Raw genomic sequence first — 17,009 nt, 5'->3', positions numbered from 1 at the left:
TTTGCAAGAAAGAAAAGCATGGTGGCAGTTGGTAGAAGTATGGAATCTACTTCCATTCTGTTGAAGTCATGTCTAAATGTGTTTCTGTTGCTGCACAGGAATATCTTGGTGCTCTAAACAAGTCTTAATGCAGATATAAAGATCTAAAAAAATCTCTTTGCATTAATAATAAGCAAATATTTTTTGCATTTTGGCTTAATTTTTCTTAAATGGTGAATGAGTTTGATCTTGATCTGATAGAGAGCCTTGCGTGCTGCTCTGTTTTCAATGTATCGAGGAGAATTTTGTGGAGTGCCCCTTTCAGAGTGGTAGAACAGCATGGTTGTTGGCTTCAGAGGAGAAAGGGCTGTATTTGTCAACAAGGAGCTGGAGATAATGTGTTGTGACAATAAAGGGCAAAAAGCCAATATAATTAATACAAAGGCAAAGACTGACCTGCACTGTGGAGAAATAGAGTGGAAAATAGTGTCTGTTAACATAGACATCTTTTGCCCTCCAGTATGGTTATTCATCTCTCTTGCTGAATCAAGGTTCTTCCCTACAGAGATATCTATGACAGTCCAGCTAAATACTACCCCCTGTGTGCTGAATTTTCCTTTCTTTACAGGTAGGGAAAACAATACTAATTGAATTCGCTGTTGTCCTCTATTATTTTATTTTGCTGCAGAAAAATGTGCAGCGCTGAAGACGAAAAATAATAACTAATTCCACAATGTTGGAGAGATTTCTCACTACCAGTCATGAGGCATTTGAGGCATTTTATTTTTTAATTGTCATAAATTGAAAAATATAGAAGATGGATCACAATGCAATACACTCACACACCTAATCAAAAATGAAGTAAGAAATGAAATTATCTGTATCAAATACAGAAGGGAAGATAGCAAGGCAGAGCAACAAAACATAGGTTTTGTGTCTGCATGTATACATTTGAAAAGAACTGAAATGAGAGGCAGTAATGGCCAAAAAATGGCTTCTGATAGACAGTCCAGTATGTCTAAAATTACAATTAGATTTTTAAATTTAATTGAGAGTTAAGCAGCACTACGGCTAATCCAGAAGTTTAGCATTAAATAAAAAAAATTCAAATACATCATTCTTACAAATGTCTTGGGAAATCTATATCTAGAAAAAAAAAAGAGAGGGAAATATCCTTTTTATAAAAAACAGTAATTCCTACTGTGTCATATTCTTCACACACAGGAAACAAATATGAAATTTATAAAAGAATCAAAGGCTGAAACTCTCACATCTCTTCTTACAGAGCAAAGTTAGTGGTAGAACCTCTTCCAGATTATTTATTCCATATGTTACGAGTGGACAGTGTTATAAAACCTAGGAAAGACTGCTAAATTATGTGATGTTTAAGAAAGTGGAGTTTAAATGATTCGACCTTCAACTTTTGGAATTGATTTTTGTTTAAGTTCAAAGATTTTGCTGACATAATTCAAACAAAGACATGTATATCTAAAGTGAATACCAATTAATTAAAGCAATTTTGTAAGAATCAAAGGCTTTATAATTATTTTTCATTCATGTATGGAAGACTTTTGTTAAATAGAATAATGTGAAAATTACTCAGAAATTACAGGAAATTTCAAAATTACTGGAATTTTGAAAACAAAGGATTCTTCATGAATAAATCAAAAATTACTTGCAAATGTGGACTGATTTAAAAATGAATTTTGTTTTTAATTCTAAAATAATTTTTATTTATTCTAAGGAAATCCTCTAAAATTTTTTTAAGAGAAGTTAAGCCAGATGATATGTGTCTGTAGTATCTGAGATGGTGTCTGTTCCGTCTTGGACAACAAGTTTTGAAACATTGGCAAGTATTTGGAACAAAATCACACCTTTTTTCTTTTTTTTAGCAAACCTTATTTTGATATTCTCTATGCACTCTTCTGTTCTGTGCTGCATTTTACTACATCTTGATGTGTGAATTAAAGTGCTGAAATGTGTTTTAAAGAAATCCTCCATCTGGAAAAAGGAAATAATGTGTGAGACATCAAACAGATTGAGTTCCTCAGATTGGTTTCTGTTTGAGAGCAAATAATTGCATTAGGATTTAAAAAAATGAATATGTGATGAAGACAGCTGCAATGCTGTTCGAAAGCAGACAGCTTCTATAACGTTTTGGCAAACTACTATTGTACATCAAGATAATTAAGGCAAAGTGCATTTTTCTCCCTATTTGGAAACAGGGTAACAAAATTCTAACTTCATGCTTTCTGTTTACCTGTTCTTATTTCATTTACAGGAGCTCCCTGATTCCCTGAAAGAACAGATCTATCTGAAAGAATGGCATGTGTACAATACATTGATACAAACCATTCCAGCCTACATTGCACTATTTCAAGATCTGAGAGTACTGGAATTGTCAAAAAATCAAATCAACCATCTTCCAGCAGAGATTGGTGAGTTGATCCAAGATATTCAGATATTTATACTGAATATATATCATTTAACTTTATTGCAGGGAAATGAGCATCCATGGATGTTCTTGTTGATTTACTGATGATTGTCTTCCTTGTTTGCACTGAGCAGTACCCACTGTGTTTTAATATCTCTCTGGCTTTAATTATACTTGCCAAATTGTATTGAAAACCATGAACATAGTATGGGAAAAAGTTAACACATTTTTGCTCTCTGACTATAAGGCATTTATTGCTTGTATTCAAATAGATGGAGAGTTGTTTATGGGAACAGGTGGTGTTTTATATTCCTTACAGATTAAGAAAAATAGAAATATTACAGAGTCTTAAGCCTCAAACAAGATGCATTGAAACATAAGATTGTGGGGAAAAGGAACCAAAAATAGAATCCTGCAAAAAATATACATTTTAATTTTTTAAGCGTTCAGTAATGATCGTAATTTATTAAAGAGATATAGCATAATTAATTCATAGAAAAATTTGGATTGCAAGGGACCTTAAAAGTCATCTAGTTCCAACCCCACTGCTGTGGGCAGAGACTCCTGTCATTAGACCAAGCTGGTCAGAGCCCTTTCCAACCTGGTCTTGAATGCTTCCAGGGATGGTGCTTCCACTGCTTTTCTGGGCAACCTGTGCCAGTTGAGGCAATCTGTGCCTCAACACACGAACAGTGAAGAATTTCTTCGTAATATCTAATCTAAATCTACTCAGATGGGTGTTAAAAGTTTTAGAGAAACAAATTCTTAAGGCTTGAATGCTTTGGTCCTTGCCATTTTAAGCTACATGAGAATAATTTTAATGCTTGCTTCTCCTATGTTTTTGGATCTTACAATAGAAAAGCTTGTTTGGCAGATTGTGTTGGTATTGAAAGGGATTTACTGCTCTTAAAAGGAAAAATACAGCTGTACACGTGGCATCTCTGAGAGCTGAAGAAACTGGGCCTGTTGTGGGCTCTCACGTCAAGCTCCTGCACCCAAATGTACTAACACAGCATTTGATTTTAAATACAGTAGTCCTAAGCTTTCACCACAAGTGTCATCCCTTATGTACACTTAGAGACAACAGCTTAAAGACTAAAACCTCCACCTCCCTTGATATCATAAGTTTAACTAAGAAAAACAGGAAGAGGGAGAGCATCCTGAAACACAGAAATCTGAGCTAGAATTTTCTACTCTTTTAGTATTCTGTTAATCAAGTCACACTCATGCTTTTGATTTATTTACTAGCACTATATTTTAGAAAGAAAATTTTACATAGATATTGAGATCTATTTTATAGTTTCAGCCTGGCTTCTAAACACACTAACAGATCATAAACAAGACACAAGTAGATAATGGACATAAAATGAGCACTAACTGTTTTATCAGCACTTTGACTGCAGAACTCAGGTCAGTGAGTTTAATGGACAAACATCTTATAAGACATAGTTTGGAAGAAAGGGGAAATAGCACAGAAGAAAGGGGAAAGGCTACAAGTTTCCTGTCAGAGGCTGCTCTAAACCATTAAGCAGAGAGTTTTGAGGGGTTGTTGCTTACCATTTGAGGCAGATAGAGGCAGAAAAGATTTTCTTTATTCTCATAAGATTATGCAGTGTTAATGAAAATGATCCCAAAGAAAAAAAATATCATTAATGCTATTAAAATCTTTTTCCACTATAAAGGCATGAACACATCTGAGAATCACAGAATTGTTAAGATTGAAAATGGCCTCTAAGATCATTGAGGCCAACCATAAACCTACCCCCACTGTGTTCATCTCTAAACTATATCTCTTAATGACACATGCACACTTTTTTTTTTAGGATTTTCAAAGCTGGTAACTTCCTCTGTTATTTGGGCTGCCAGTTCCAATGCATGGACAACATTTCAGTAAGAATTTTTTCTCTAGTATCCAATCTAGGCCTCCCCTTGTGCAACTTGAGGTAGTTTCCTCTCATCCTTTCATTTCTCCCACTTTTCAAGTGTGAGAAGAGACTGATTCTCACCTTAGTACACCCTCCTTTTCAGGCAGATGCAGAGAGTGATAAGGTCACCTTCCTTTTCTCCAGGACCAACAACACCAACACCCTTAGCTGCTCAAAAAAATTGTGCTCCAGACTCTTCCCCAGGTCTGTTGCCCTTCTCTGGACACTGCAGCACCCCAGTGTCTGGGGCTGTTGTGGATTAGAAATGGTGTTCCCCGGTTTAATGTTCCCACTGAAGCACTCCAAACCATGTGGCACTTACTCCTTTCCATCTCCTTCTCCTCTTCCCTTTCAGCGGTGTGGAGAGGAAAATTTGAGGCACAAAAGCTAAAGATCATGGGTTGAGATAAGAGCAATTTACTGGAAACAGCTATAACATCCGTTCTGGATCTAAGCAGTGATACATAACCACACTTGATTAGAAGGGACCCCTTCTCCCACCCTTGAAAAATGCTGTGAAGTGGTATAGGATAACCTCCTGTGTATTAGCAATGCCCCCTCCTGGCTGCTGCAAAATTTAGCCCTGTCCTGGACAAAACCAGGACAGAGGCCCAGAACTGAACACAGGATTTGAGGAGTGGTCTCACCAATGCTGAGTACAGCAGGTGAATAACTTACCTGATCCTGTTCACAACACTATTTTTGATACAAGCCAGGATGTCTTGGGCCTTCTTGGCCAGCTGGGCACACAGCCAGCACCCCCAGCCCCTTTTCTGCCAGGCAGCTTTCCTAATCCTTTTCTCCAAGCCTGTAGTGCTGTATGGGCTGTTGTGACCCAAGGTCAGAGGACCTGGCTCTTCGTGTTATCAAACCTCATACAACTGCCCTTGGCCCATTGATCCAGCTGATCCAGATGACTCTGAATGTCTTTCCTACCCTCTAGTATGTGGATGCATGGCTGGAAAAGCAGGGACATTTGCACAATCCTGCTCTTAGCTTAAGGGATGAGTAGAAGATGAAACGTCCTTGAACCATTCCTTAGATGGGATAAGGAGGAAGTAAAGCTTGGAACAATAGCTGTAACAGGATGCTAGACAGGATGCATTGACCATAAGTTAGGGAAGATTTGCAGCATTTAGCCTCGTGGACAGAGCTTCTGAACCAATTATGTATACTGCAAGGACACGTGAACACTATGGTTTAACCAATGATGTTCAGAGTTAGGTGCATGGTATGCTTAGCACAGTATAAATGTACGTCAAATAGCTGAATCAATGAGCAAGATTTTTAACTCATATTGAGTGTTGTCTTGACTCTGGCTGATTCCCTGGCCAACACTAGTAGATCAATCCTCCCACTCCACTTAGTGTTGTTTGCAAAGTGACTTAGAGGGCACTCGATCTCCACATCCAGATCAACAATACTCCAAAGAGGGCTGACCCCAATGCTGAGCCCTGGGGAACACCAAGGAACAAGTAGATTGTTCTAGTAGAGGGTAATGTAAAGCCTGTATTAGACCTTTTTTGGGAAACAAGGGGAAAAGTCTCATTGTTTTTGGTAGCATTGTTCTTTCAATTGCATTAAAATGATGGGATTTCTGCTCATCAGTACCTTTTATGTTATTCCCACTTATTCATTTTCTCTCCACTTATTTATGTTTGTCTTATTAGTTTATACCCATGATTTCTTCCTTTCAGTGTTTCTGATGCCTTTTTTTTTTTTTTTTTTAATGTAAATATTTGTCTGGAAAGACCAGAGAATGTTAGAAAATGCATTGTTGTAGGACTTCCCTCAGACATGGTGTTATAGCACTCATCATCCTCATCCTACCCAGGAACTTTTGTTCAGAAATTTTATTTTTCAAGATTCATTAAATCTAAACACTCCTCTGTGGAAACATAGATTTGAACATTAGACACTGTATAATCAAATCAACAGATTGGCTAAGACATAGAACTACTTATATATATATGTATTTTATATATATATATATATGTAATTTATATATAATTCTTCATCACAGTAGTAATTCTAGCTTATCCAGAAAATGATGCATAATCACTGATGTAGTGTAAAAACAAGTAATATGAATAACTACTCCAAGATTGTGTACCTGAACTGTTCAGCACTTTTTTGCCAAAACTTCTTGATGTTTTTCAGTCTGACTGGGTGTTGTGGATTGACAGGCCACCCATTAGTAAGGCAGTGGAACTGCCCTTTTTATAATGGCATAAATTACAGAGGAACTTTGTCTCAATTTGTGTAATTGAGACAAATTGAGGCTTATTTACGTGCTGGCAAATAGCAGTGTTTTTATTTCATGAACTATATATGCATACAGAGATGGATATTAGTGTGTATTGGAAATGTTAATTATTTTCATAAGAAAATATTATGAAAGGTCTTGGATATTTTGATGTTTTTGAATATTATTTGTAAATGAAACCTTTCACGTTTTAAGTATACTTATATATGTCAACTTATCTACTAAATTTTCACAAGGAAAATTATTGATGTGGGTTTGATTTGGGAGCTTCACCTAAACAAAGAGTGAGGACTGAGTGTTAAATCAGAAGGTAAGGTGTCTGGAAAGGTTACACACTAAGGTATTCATCATTTTGTCTTCTCCTTACAAAATGGCAATAACTAGATAAATATCACAGCTAAAATGTACTTGAGAGCAATGACAGATATTTGGTGTTGGTAGTGACATGAATCTTGTTGAGTCTTTAATCTTCAGACAGAATTGAAGTCAAGTTTAGATCAACAGATCACACGGCACAGGGTAGCCATATTATGGTGAGCCATATTATGACAACTTCTGATTCTCAGGAGAGGTAAAGCTATGAGAGAACCTGAGGTGATAAGAATATGAATGAATATCAATGAAAAAGATTATTGCTGCAGTAGAAGTTTCTGCACTTCCGGAACAATGAAGTTCATATTCCTGTTTTAGGGTTTAGGAGATAATGCTCCACTGTGAATCAGAGAGAGGAAAGAGTTGAATCCATTACCAGATATTTCAAATCACATTTTTATAGTCACATATGTACATGAACAAGAACAAATTTGTAACAGAAGACAGCTGAGAATACTTTTGATTTGATAGTTTTTGTTTAATGGCAAATATTCAAATGAGAATTAAAACTAAAGAAGAAAGGAAAACCGTAGAATGGAGTGATCTGTCTTAAAACAATTTGTCTAGGAGTAACAGAAAAATCATGAATGGGGTGGAGCCAGGGGATTCTCTTTGTCTTCTGGGTGAGATTACAGCTCTGACTGTGATTATGTGGCTACAGTGCAGTTGCTGTATATAAAGTGGTGCTGATATATTAGTAATTGCTATAACTGAAACAATCCAATTATATGATCTCATATTCACACAGGAAATAGTGAACTGAAGTTTCATATGTTCCCAAAGCCTTTGTGCTGGCATGGACCTATAAGGTTATGTTGGGAATTTTTTGTCCCACAGATGATCCATTATACTTTTCAAAGAGCTGTTAATAAAATATTTGTACTGTGTCCTCTCCCATTTTTGATTTTCCAAATAGTTAGGATTAAAAATAGCTGCTTTTGAGACATAATTTATTAAGGAATCATAGGGGATTTTTGTCTCTTTTCCATTGCACAGTATAACATTTCCTCTGTGCATGTCATTAATCCAATTTTCTAGAACTCATATGGGAAAACTAATAGCAATAGAATTTTAAGTGACTTCTTGATACCTAAAATAGCTTTTCCTATTAATAAGATCCCCAATGTGTTTTATGAGTTTCCAAGAAGAAAATACATATTCTCATCTTAAATGCCTATTCTGAGGAACTGCAAACTTGTCTATTACCTTTGTCATTTATTTGGTATTCAGTGTTATTTGTCCAAAAGCTCAGTCTTGTATGAAATGGAGGAAAATTTTGTTTACATCCCCCCTTTGAAGAGGCAGTATTAAACACTGGTGTTGCAAGTTGACTGTTTTTATGAGGACATTTTTGACTCAGTTTTCAATGGCACCCCCTCTTCTCACACTTCTGGAGTGGATGGCACTGAGGGCAGGGATTGGGGGAGTTAACTCACTTGCACAAAGATCATGTTCATGACCACCTGAGGAACCTGAATATAGGTGTGTCTATGGGAACTGATGAAGTGCATCCCAGAGGCTGAAGGGAACTGCCTGATGTAGCCACTGAGCCACTTGACATGACATTTGAAAAGTCATGGCAGTCAGGTAAAGTCCCAGGTGACTGAAAGATGGGAAACAGAGTGCTCATTTTAGAAGAAGGTAGAATAGATGACCTTGGGATCTGCTGACCTGTCAGCATCATCTCTGTCTCTGGTAAAATCATGAAAAAGATCCTCCTGAAAGCTATACTAAGGCACACAGAGACCAGGGGGATGGTTTGAGAAAACCAGCATGGCTTCACTAAGGAAAAATCAACTTTGTGGCCTTCTACAACGGAGTGACTTTATCCATGGACAAGAGAAGGCCTCTTATCTGTCTGAATTTTGGTAAGGCCTTTAACATGGTCTGCCACATATCCTTCTCTCTAAAGTGCAGAGGTATGGATGTGATATGTGCACTGTTCAGTGGATTCAGAGGAATTGGCTAGATGGTCTCATCCAGAGTGTACTGCTCAAGAATTCAGTGTCTGCATGGATGTTTGTGAGACGAGGTAGGCCTCAGGAGACTGTACGGGAAACAGTGCTATTCAGTGTCTTCGTCAACGATTTGGGCAGTAAGTTTGAGTGCACCCTCAGCAAATTTGCAGACAGCACCCAGATGAGGGGTGTGGTTGACCTGTTTGAAGGCTAGGTTAACTCGTCTGTCATACAGAGGGACCTGGGCAAGCTTGGGAACTGGGCTTGTGAATCTCATGTGGTTTACCAAGACCAAGTACAAGGTGCTGTGCTTGGGTTGAGACACACTTTGGTATCAGCACATGCTGAGGGATGAACAGATGGAGAGCAGCCCTGCTGAGAAGAGCCTGGTGGGTGAGAGGCTGGACATGACCCAGCCATGAGACTCACCAAGAAAGCCAAACGTGTCCTGGGCTGCATCCAAAGCAGAGTGGGCAGCAGGGGAGGGAGGGGATTGTGTCCCTCTACTCTGCTCTGGTGAGACCCCACCAGGAACCCTGCATCCAGCTCTGGGCTCCCAGCACGGGAAGGATGTGAACTTGTTGGTGTGATATCAGAGGAGACACAAGGGTGATTAGAGGAATGGAGGACCTCTATAATGACAGGCTGAGAGAAATGTGCTTGTTCAGCCCGTAGGAAAGAAGGCTCTGGGCTCCCCTTACTGTGGTACGTGAAGGAGGTCTATAAAGAATTTGGGGTAGGAGCTGTTTACAAGGGCATGTAGAAAACAGGACAAAGGGCAATGGCCATAAACTGAAAGAGGGTAGGTTTGATTCAGATATTAGATATTCTTTCCTCTGAGTGTGATGAGGCAATTAAACAGGTTGTCCAGATGTGTTGTGGATGACTCATCCCTGGAAGTGTTCAAGACCAGATTGGATGGGGCTTTGAGAACCCTGGTCTAGTGAAATGTGACCTTGCTAATGGCAGTGGGGCAGGAGCTAGGTGATGTTTAAGGTCTCTTCCAAACCAAGCCAGTCCATAATTCAATGATTCTACGCTTAATGTAAAAAGTTGTCCAGCATTTTGCACAGTCTAGTTTGTACATGTGGATCTACATTTGCATTGAATGGGATTCTTAGATAATAAAGGCATTCTGTAACCTCATCTGTATTTTGTCTCTGACACTTTGTTAGGACCACTAATGTAGGCTTGTGTAAAAGATGAATTTGTACTACTATTATTAGAATGATGCATTGCTTATAAGAAATTAGAGAATTACTAATTCAAGTTTTTAAAAAGGAATTAAAAATTTAAACTGAGAATAAATGCAACACCTATGACACTGGATCTCCCATCTAAAAAAAAAATAAATCTTAATTGGGAAACTTTCAGAGAGGCCATGGATTGCATTTCAGCTTTTACTGCCTCTCCATGGAAAACATAGAGATATTAGCAGTTTAATTCCAGAATTTACATATTTCATAGAATGAAAATTCAGTGACATTAAGCATAGTTAAAAGCAGTATTGTACAGTAATGATTTTACTATTACTACTTTTAATTCAGAAGTTGTGCTTGAATGTTATTTGAATGTATATGTAACATGTGTGGGAGTCAACTCCTGCTCTACATTTGTGCAGTCATGGAAAGGATGGAAAGTCACCTCCTCCCTCTCTGCCTACAGCTGCCTCAATGGCTGTATTACATGCTCATTAAGCCTGATGTTGACTGGGCAGCATACCAAAGATGGTGGATAATTTCTGCACTAAGAAGACATAGATAGCCTCCTAGATGCAGATTTCAGGGTTGTGAATATCCTCCATACTGCCTTTTCTCCCTTCTTGTTCCCCACCCCCCCCCCACTCCAAATGACAATATCTATGGTATTTGAAGACTGTTTTGGGATTCATCCCACCACAATTTTGTGCTCCTTCAGTCAAGACAGGATTTGAGAATCCTTAGTTTTCATGGATTTTTTTATAGTTGCATATTTATGCTCTCTTTGACAAAGTTAGCCTAGCAGATCTCACTCTGTAATCTGGATTACTGTTCTGGGAGCTCATATAACCTAACTCCATCCTTATCTACATTTTTGGTTGTACAAATTTTAAACAATTATTTAGAGGAAGGAGTCATTAGTGATGTTCTGCTGAATGGAAACCAGGTTGAAATAAAAAAATTGTAAAGGAAAAGCAAGTTGTTCCCAACTAATTTGGTTTCTGTCTTTCAAGTTAATGATTGAGCTTCAAGTGGTAGATTTTGTCTAGCTGTCTAGCTCATGATGTATTTGATACAGAGAACTATGGAAAATTAATATTTGATTCTAACAGAATAGACTTTGATGCCACAATTGTAAAAATGAGCAAAAGAATTGTTCAACCAGAGACAAAAATGTGTTTATTTGGAAAGAGAAGGCTTTGGTCATGAAGAAGATCATTTGTGGATTTTCTCAAGGATCAGTCTTGACTTTACCACTTAATAATTTTCAGGAACAGAGTTACTGAAATTTTCTGACATAGGCTGTCGGAGTGTTGTCACTGGTGGAATTATGGTAAGGCTGATGGACAGATAGGCTTCTGAAAAAATACAGAGATTAAATTCACAGTTGCAGAGCTCAAGGCTGTGTATACAGTTTTCGTGCAGCATGTCAGAGATCATTAAATGCAGAAAACTGAAGAAATGAAATTCCAAATCTAATGGTCACAGGAGGACTATCCAGTAAATTTAGCTGAGAACAGATGTAAAATAAGTCTATTAGGACCCTTTAAGGAGGGGAATTTTATTTTGTCAACAGAGACCAGAAAAAATGGCTTATTCGGGCTAGTAAAATAAATTCCAAGATATCTGTTACCTATGAAAACATCAGAAGTAAACACCAGGGAAGAAAAAAAACCTATTTAAAGATGAACTAGACAAAGGAATGCATAGTTATAAAACTTCTGCAAATAAATTTAGGCTAGCAGTCTTAAGATTATTCCAAATAAAGAGAATTATGAAACTCAGTAACTTCTTGTAACAGCATAACGCAGAAGATGTAAAAAATAAACTGCTTTTCGGATGGAATGTGAGAAATAAAAAAAGTGGGATTATGTGAAGTGGTCATGCAAGGATTTTATCCAGGACATCCTGGTTAGTCTTATATATGTCTTATTTCCCTGGGGGTCATGTTAATGCTTGACTACTGCTCACTTGTCAGACGGCATAACTTAATCTACTGAAGAGCCTAAGGTGAAAAATAGCCCCTATGGAATTCCAAGAGATTGTTCCCTGAAGGCAGATTTTGGTAAGCTTTATCCCATTTATCTATGTTGTCCTGAGTTTGTAATGGAAATAAAATTCAGTTGCATGACTCATGCCTTTTTCCAGTAATTTTCATAATCTTAGTCACAGCAATTACTGGAAATTGCTGTAGAATCTGTAGTGCCCTTCTGTTGTGTTAGAAAGAGACTATATATCACAAGAAAAAATATGATGCATTTTTTACTTATGTATTTTCTCATATGTGCAAACCATACTGAGAGCACTTACACACATGTCAGGTGCTGTGGAAGTCAGAGAAGCTGTGCCTGAGTCTATCACACTACCCAGAAAGGCTGTTACATTTTTGTGATTTCCTTTTCATAAATGGCTCTGCTCCACATCTCTAATCATCAGAGATGACCATCTGAACAGAGTTAGACAAGACATTAACTACCATGTTGGTAGCACCAGATGCCTTGCCTATTAGTCCATTAGTAGTTAGTTCTCCAATTACTAATGGAACTGACAGGTAGAAATTTCTCTAGAGGTATAAATGAGGCAACTGAAAAATTAGCGACTGCCTGTTGTAGGTTAACACTTATAGGCAGCTAAGCCTCATACAGCTTGCTCAGTCCCCCACAGTCCAGTCTCTAACAGCAGGATGGGGAGAGAAAGGGAAAGGCAAAAGCGAGAAAACTCATCTATCAGGACAGTTTAAAAAGATGTAAACAAACCAGTGATGCAAAAGCACACACTCACCACAAATTGATCCCCATTCAGTCTCAAAGCAATAGGGACCTTGGAGAACTCACTCCCATTCCACCCCTCTCTCCAGCTTTTACTGCTGGATGTGACATTTAATGCTCTAGCAAATTCCTTTGGTCAGTTTGGATAGAGTGCCTCAGCCCTGTCCCCTCTCAGCCTCTTGTCCACTTCTAGCTGACTCAGTGGGGCAGCAGAGTGAGAAACAAAATATTTTGATGTGTTAGCACTGTGCGGTTATTACAATGTTTGGTCATAAATCCAAAACATAACACTATATGACTTGCTATGAGAAGCACTAACTCCATTCCAGACAGAATCAGTACAATATTCCAGTGCTGAAAGAATAGGCAAAACGTTCTAGGGCTATTGATTAGATGGTTTTTTTCATTCCAGAAGGATTTGCTTTCCTTTAACAAGGGATTAATTGATTGAGGAAGTAAACTGTGATTCTCTGAATCTCTGATTTTAAGGCATTTCTGTTTCAGTGATTGTTGTGTTGCAATGAAGTGGTAAATCCATAGTTATGACACTTAGCATGTGATAGAATGTTTTTATCTACATTATGGTACTAAACCTGATGAGGCTTCCTGATCAGTAGACTAAACTTCTATTATTTTAGGTGCTTAAAATATGGAAATAAGGTGGTTCACACATTGACACAAATAGTTTTATTATGCCAATAACCTTTGTCAGATAGTAGTATACTGGCAAAACAATGCCTGTTACAGTCTTACAGAAATGTTGTCTTCTATTTTAACTAAACCAGCAGCTTACAGTAAAGGAAAACAAGGTCATCATCCTAAAAGGACAACTGAATTTTGAAACATACCTCAGTTTCTGGCAGAGCTAAAACTGGAAAGAATCTCAATGGAAAGACCCTATGTTTTTCTTTTTTGCAGCCTGTAGAGATTAATATAACAGAGTTCTCACAATATATGCTCTGTCTGCCACATGTGAGATCATTTGGGTGGTCCAAATTTGGTGGTCTTCCATTTGAAGACAGTATTGTGTCCAAGGGAAACTATGGGGTTTGTGTAAACTGCAGTGTGATCTGGTTGGCCATCAAACTGCATGTCTCTGGTTCTGACAACAGCAATTTCTCAGGGAAAAAATGTAGGACTTGCTACTCCCTATGCTTCTTCTCTGTCCTTTTCTGTGGAAGCACCAAATAGCTGCTGGTGAGGATTTCCACAGATTGCAAAAGGTGAGCAACTCTAAGCCCACATTTGCTTTGGAAAAAGTTTAAATAAGTCTTAATGTCTTAAGGATAAGATCACTATTATGATACTGACTTGAGGGCACTCAAAAAACAAATGATTATAAATACAAGACTGATTGTTGTGATTTAGGAATGGTACTCTCCAATTCAGTGCCCTCCTGAGACTCTTCAAACTATGCACTGCTCCTTATTGCTCCCTGGCCTTCCCTTTCTCCTCTGTCTGCAGCACTGTGGAGAGGAGAATGGGAGGAACAAAAGGTAAAGATTACACACTGAGAGAAGAAACATTTACCAGAAATAGAGATAAGTTAATAAAATGTACAGTAACAACCACAATGCAAATGACAGTTACAAGTAAAGACGCGATTTGCACAGAAAAAACCCTGATAATAGAAAGTTAAGAAATCAGATGGCTCTCTCCCCCATGTTTAATTGACTGAACCAGAACCCCTTCTTCCTGGAAGAAAGTTTCTTTCTCCAGCTCCTGCTAATGATATGAGCTGGGATAGAATAACCTCTGGGTCCTGGCCATGCCCTTTATCAGCAACTGGAAAAATTAGACCTCTCCTGGCCAGACCTGGGACTCTCATTAATATAAGTTTTTGGTTGCTCTATGTCTTGTCTTGCGTTAGAAATATCTAGTCTACTTTGAGACCTTGTTGATGATACTGCTCTCTCCCAGTTTCCAACTGCTGAATTGCAGTTGTGTTCCTTGGTTTTGCATTGCCTTCTGAATGCTGCATTCTGTCAATGGGTAGAAGGGAATACTACGGAAAATAAATGAGTGGAGGGGAATATTGTGGATAATAATAAACTGAGTACATACAGTTGATATCCTTACAGGAAGGGATGCCAGGGATGCCATGCAGGACCACCTTGACAGTCTTGAGAGGTGGGTTCACGTGAACTTCACGGAAGTCAACAAGGGAAAGTACAAGATTCTGCACATGCGCTGGGACAGTTTCTAATATCAGTGCAGACTGAGGGTGAATGGATTGAGAACAGCCCCACAGAGAAGGACTTGAGAATAGTGGTGAATGAGAATTGGATATGAGGTGGCAATGTGCATTTGCAGCCCAGAAAGCCAACAGAATCTTGAATTGCAGGAAAAGAGGTGTGACCAGAAAGGGAGGGTGTCACTGTGAGTCTCCACCTGAAATACTTCATCCACTCCTGGGGCTTCCAGTACAAGAAAGACATGAGCCTGCTGAAATGGCTTCAGTGAAGGGCTGTGAAGATTGTCAGAGGTCTGGAGCACCTCTATGAAAGAAAGCTCAGAGAGCTGGGAGTGTTTAGACTGGAGAAGCAAAGATTCCGTGGTGGCACCATATTGCCACCTTTCAACATATAAAGAGGATTTATGAGAAAGGTAGGGGGAGACTTTTTACCAGGGCCTGTACTGACAGGACAAAGGACAGTGGCTTTAAATAGAAAGATAGTAGGAGTGGATGGGATGTCAGAAATCTTTTATGATGAAAGTGATGTGACATTGAAACAGTATGCCTGGAGAAATAGTGCATGACTCATCACGGGAGGTATTCAGTCAGGTTGGACAAGGCTTTGTACTGGATGATTTTTGAAGGTTCCTGCTAAACGAAACCATTTGTGATTCTGCAATTCCATGACCATTCATGTAATACAACAACCGGGCTTTCCATAAAACGTTCTCATCTTGTTACCTCTTTAATGATTCCTTTGCTAAAGCATCAGCTGCTTGATATATTCAAATTTCTTCCAGTTAGATTACATCACAGAATAATTTGCATTTTTTTTCCAGGATATTGCATTTTAATTATGTTTCTAACCCTCCTTTGCTGACAATTATGTAATGTTATAATTTAAAGAAACAAAAATCTTTGTTACTAAATGTAGCATAGAATATCATAATGGTCTTTAAATTAAGCCAGTTGATATGATAAATCACAATCAAGAAAATAATGAAGCACACGCACACATCCTTTATATAGTCAAAAGTGTGCAAGGTAGGATACTAAAGACAGAATTTTCTATGTAATAAGTTTAGTAGGAGTGATTGTTCCCAACGAAGAGGTTGTATAAAATTTGCTAAGATGTGTTTCAGTTGGCAGGAAAATTTTCTACAATGGCCAAGCAAAAAGCCATCTTCTCTAGTTTCAGCTGAGGTCAAAAGGGGTCTCATCATTGGAAGAAACAAGATATTTGAAAGTCTTTTCTGTCTCCTTGCAAACATTGCTGATTAAGGGGCATTATTGCCCCTCCAAATGTTTGTGATCATTGCTAAAAATATTTATTAATTGTACTCATCATCACGATAAGGAGCTTTTTTCTTTGCTTAACTGAGTATACCTTTTTTTTTTTGCTTTCTCTCTTTTTTTTTTTTTTTTAGCACACTGATTTGAATTATCTTACCCTCACAGGCTGCTTAAAAAACCTCAAAGTGCTCAATGTGAGTTTCAATAATTTGAAGTCAGTTCCTCCAGAATTGGGTGATTGTGAAAATCTAGAAAAACTGGATTTGTCTGGAAATATGGAAATAACAGAGCTCCCATTTGAAGTAAGATAACAATCTATATCTATTTCCATCTTTTTTTATTTGGCTTAAAAGGTATTTTATCACAGTGTTCAAATCTTTCCTTAACAGATTAAATCACTTGCAGTTTGTAATGTTTTTATAGTAATATAATTGAAAATGTCTTAGAAGCATATAAATAGGCCAAGATACTTTGCTTTGGTTTTCAAGTGACTGAATTTTACTTGTGCATATTCTGATATATGAAGGAGGACAGGATCCTAAAGGAGATTTGGCTGTGGTAATATGCAGAAGGCTGCAAAATGCTGTTTTTGGTAAAAATGAAGTGCATCTTGATAGTCAAATTCAGATACATACTTTG

The 17,009-nt window shown here is 37.9% G+C and overlaps 1 protein-coding gene across 1 annotated transcript in view; it reads left to right on the top strand.

Moving 5' to 3' along the window:
• LRRC2 (leucine rich repeat containing 2) overlaps positions 1 to 17,009 on the top strand; it is a 68,035-nt gene that overhangs the window by 24,882 nt on the left and 26,144 nt on the right. Inside the window, exons 3-4 of the mRNA XM_063424819.1 lie at positions 2,261 to 2,417; positions 16,536 to 16,672. Of these exons, the coding sequence (XP_063280889.1) occupies positions 2,261 to 2,417; positions 16,536 to 16,672 (294 nt within the window). The remainder of the gene's footprint in view (positions 1 to 2,260; positions 2,418 to 16,535; positions 16,673 to 17,009) is intronic.

This window comes from Prinia subflava (genome assembly GCF_021018805.1).
Source record: "Prinia subflava isolate CZ2003 ecotype Zambia chromosome Z unlocalized genomic scaffold, Cam_Psub_1.2 scaffold_123_NEW, whole genome shotgun sequence".
NCBI lineage: Eukaryota > Metazoa > Chordata > Aves > Passeriformes > Cisticolidae > Prinia > Prinia subflava.
The sequence above is the reverse complement of the archived record's forward strand: the minus strand, read 5'-3'. Positions and strand labels throughout refer to the sequence as shown.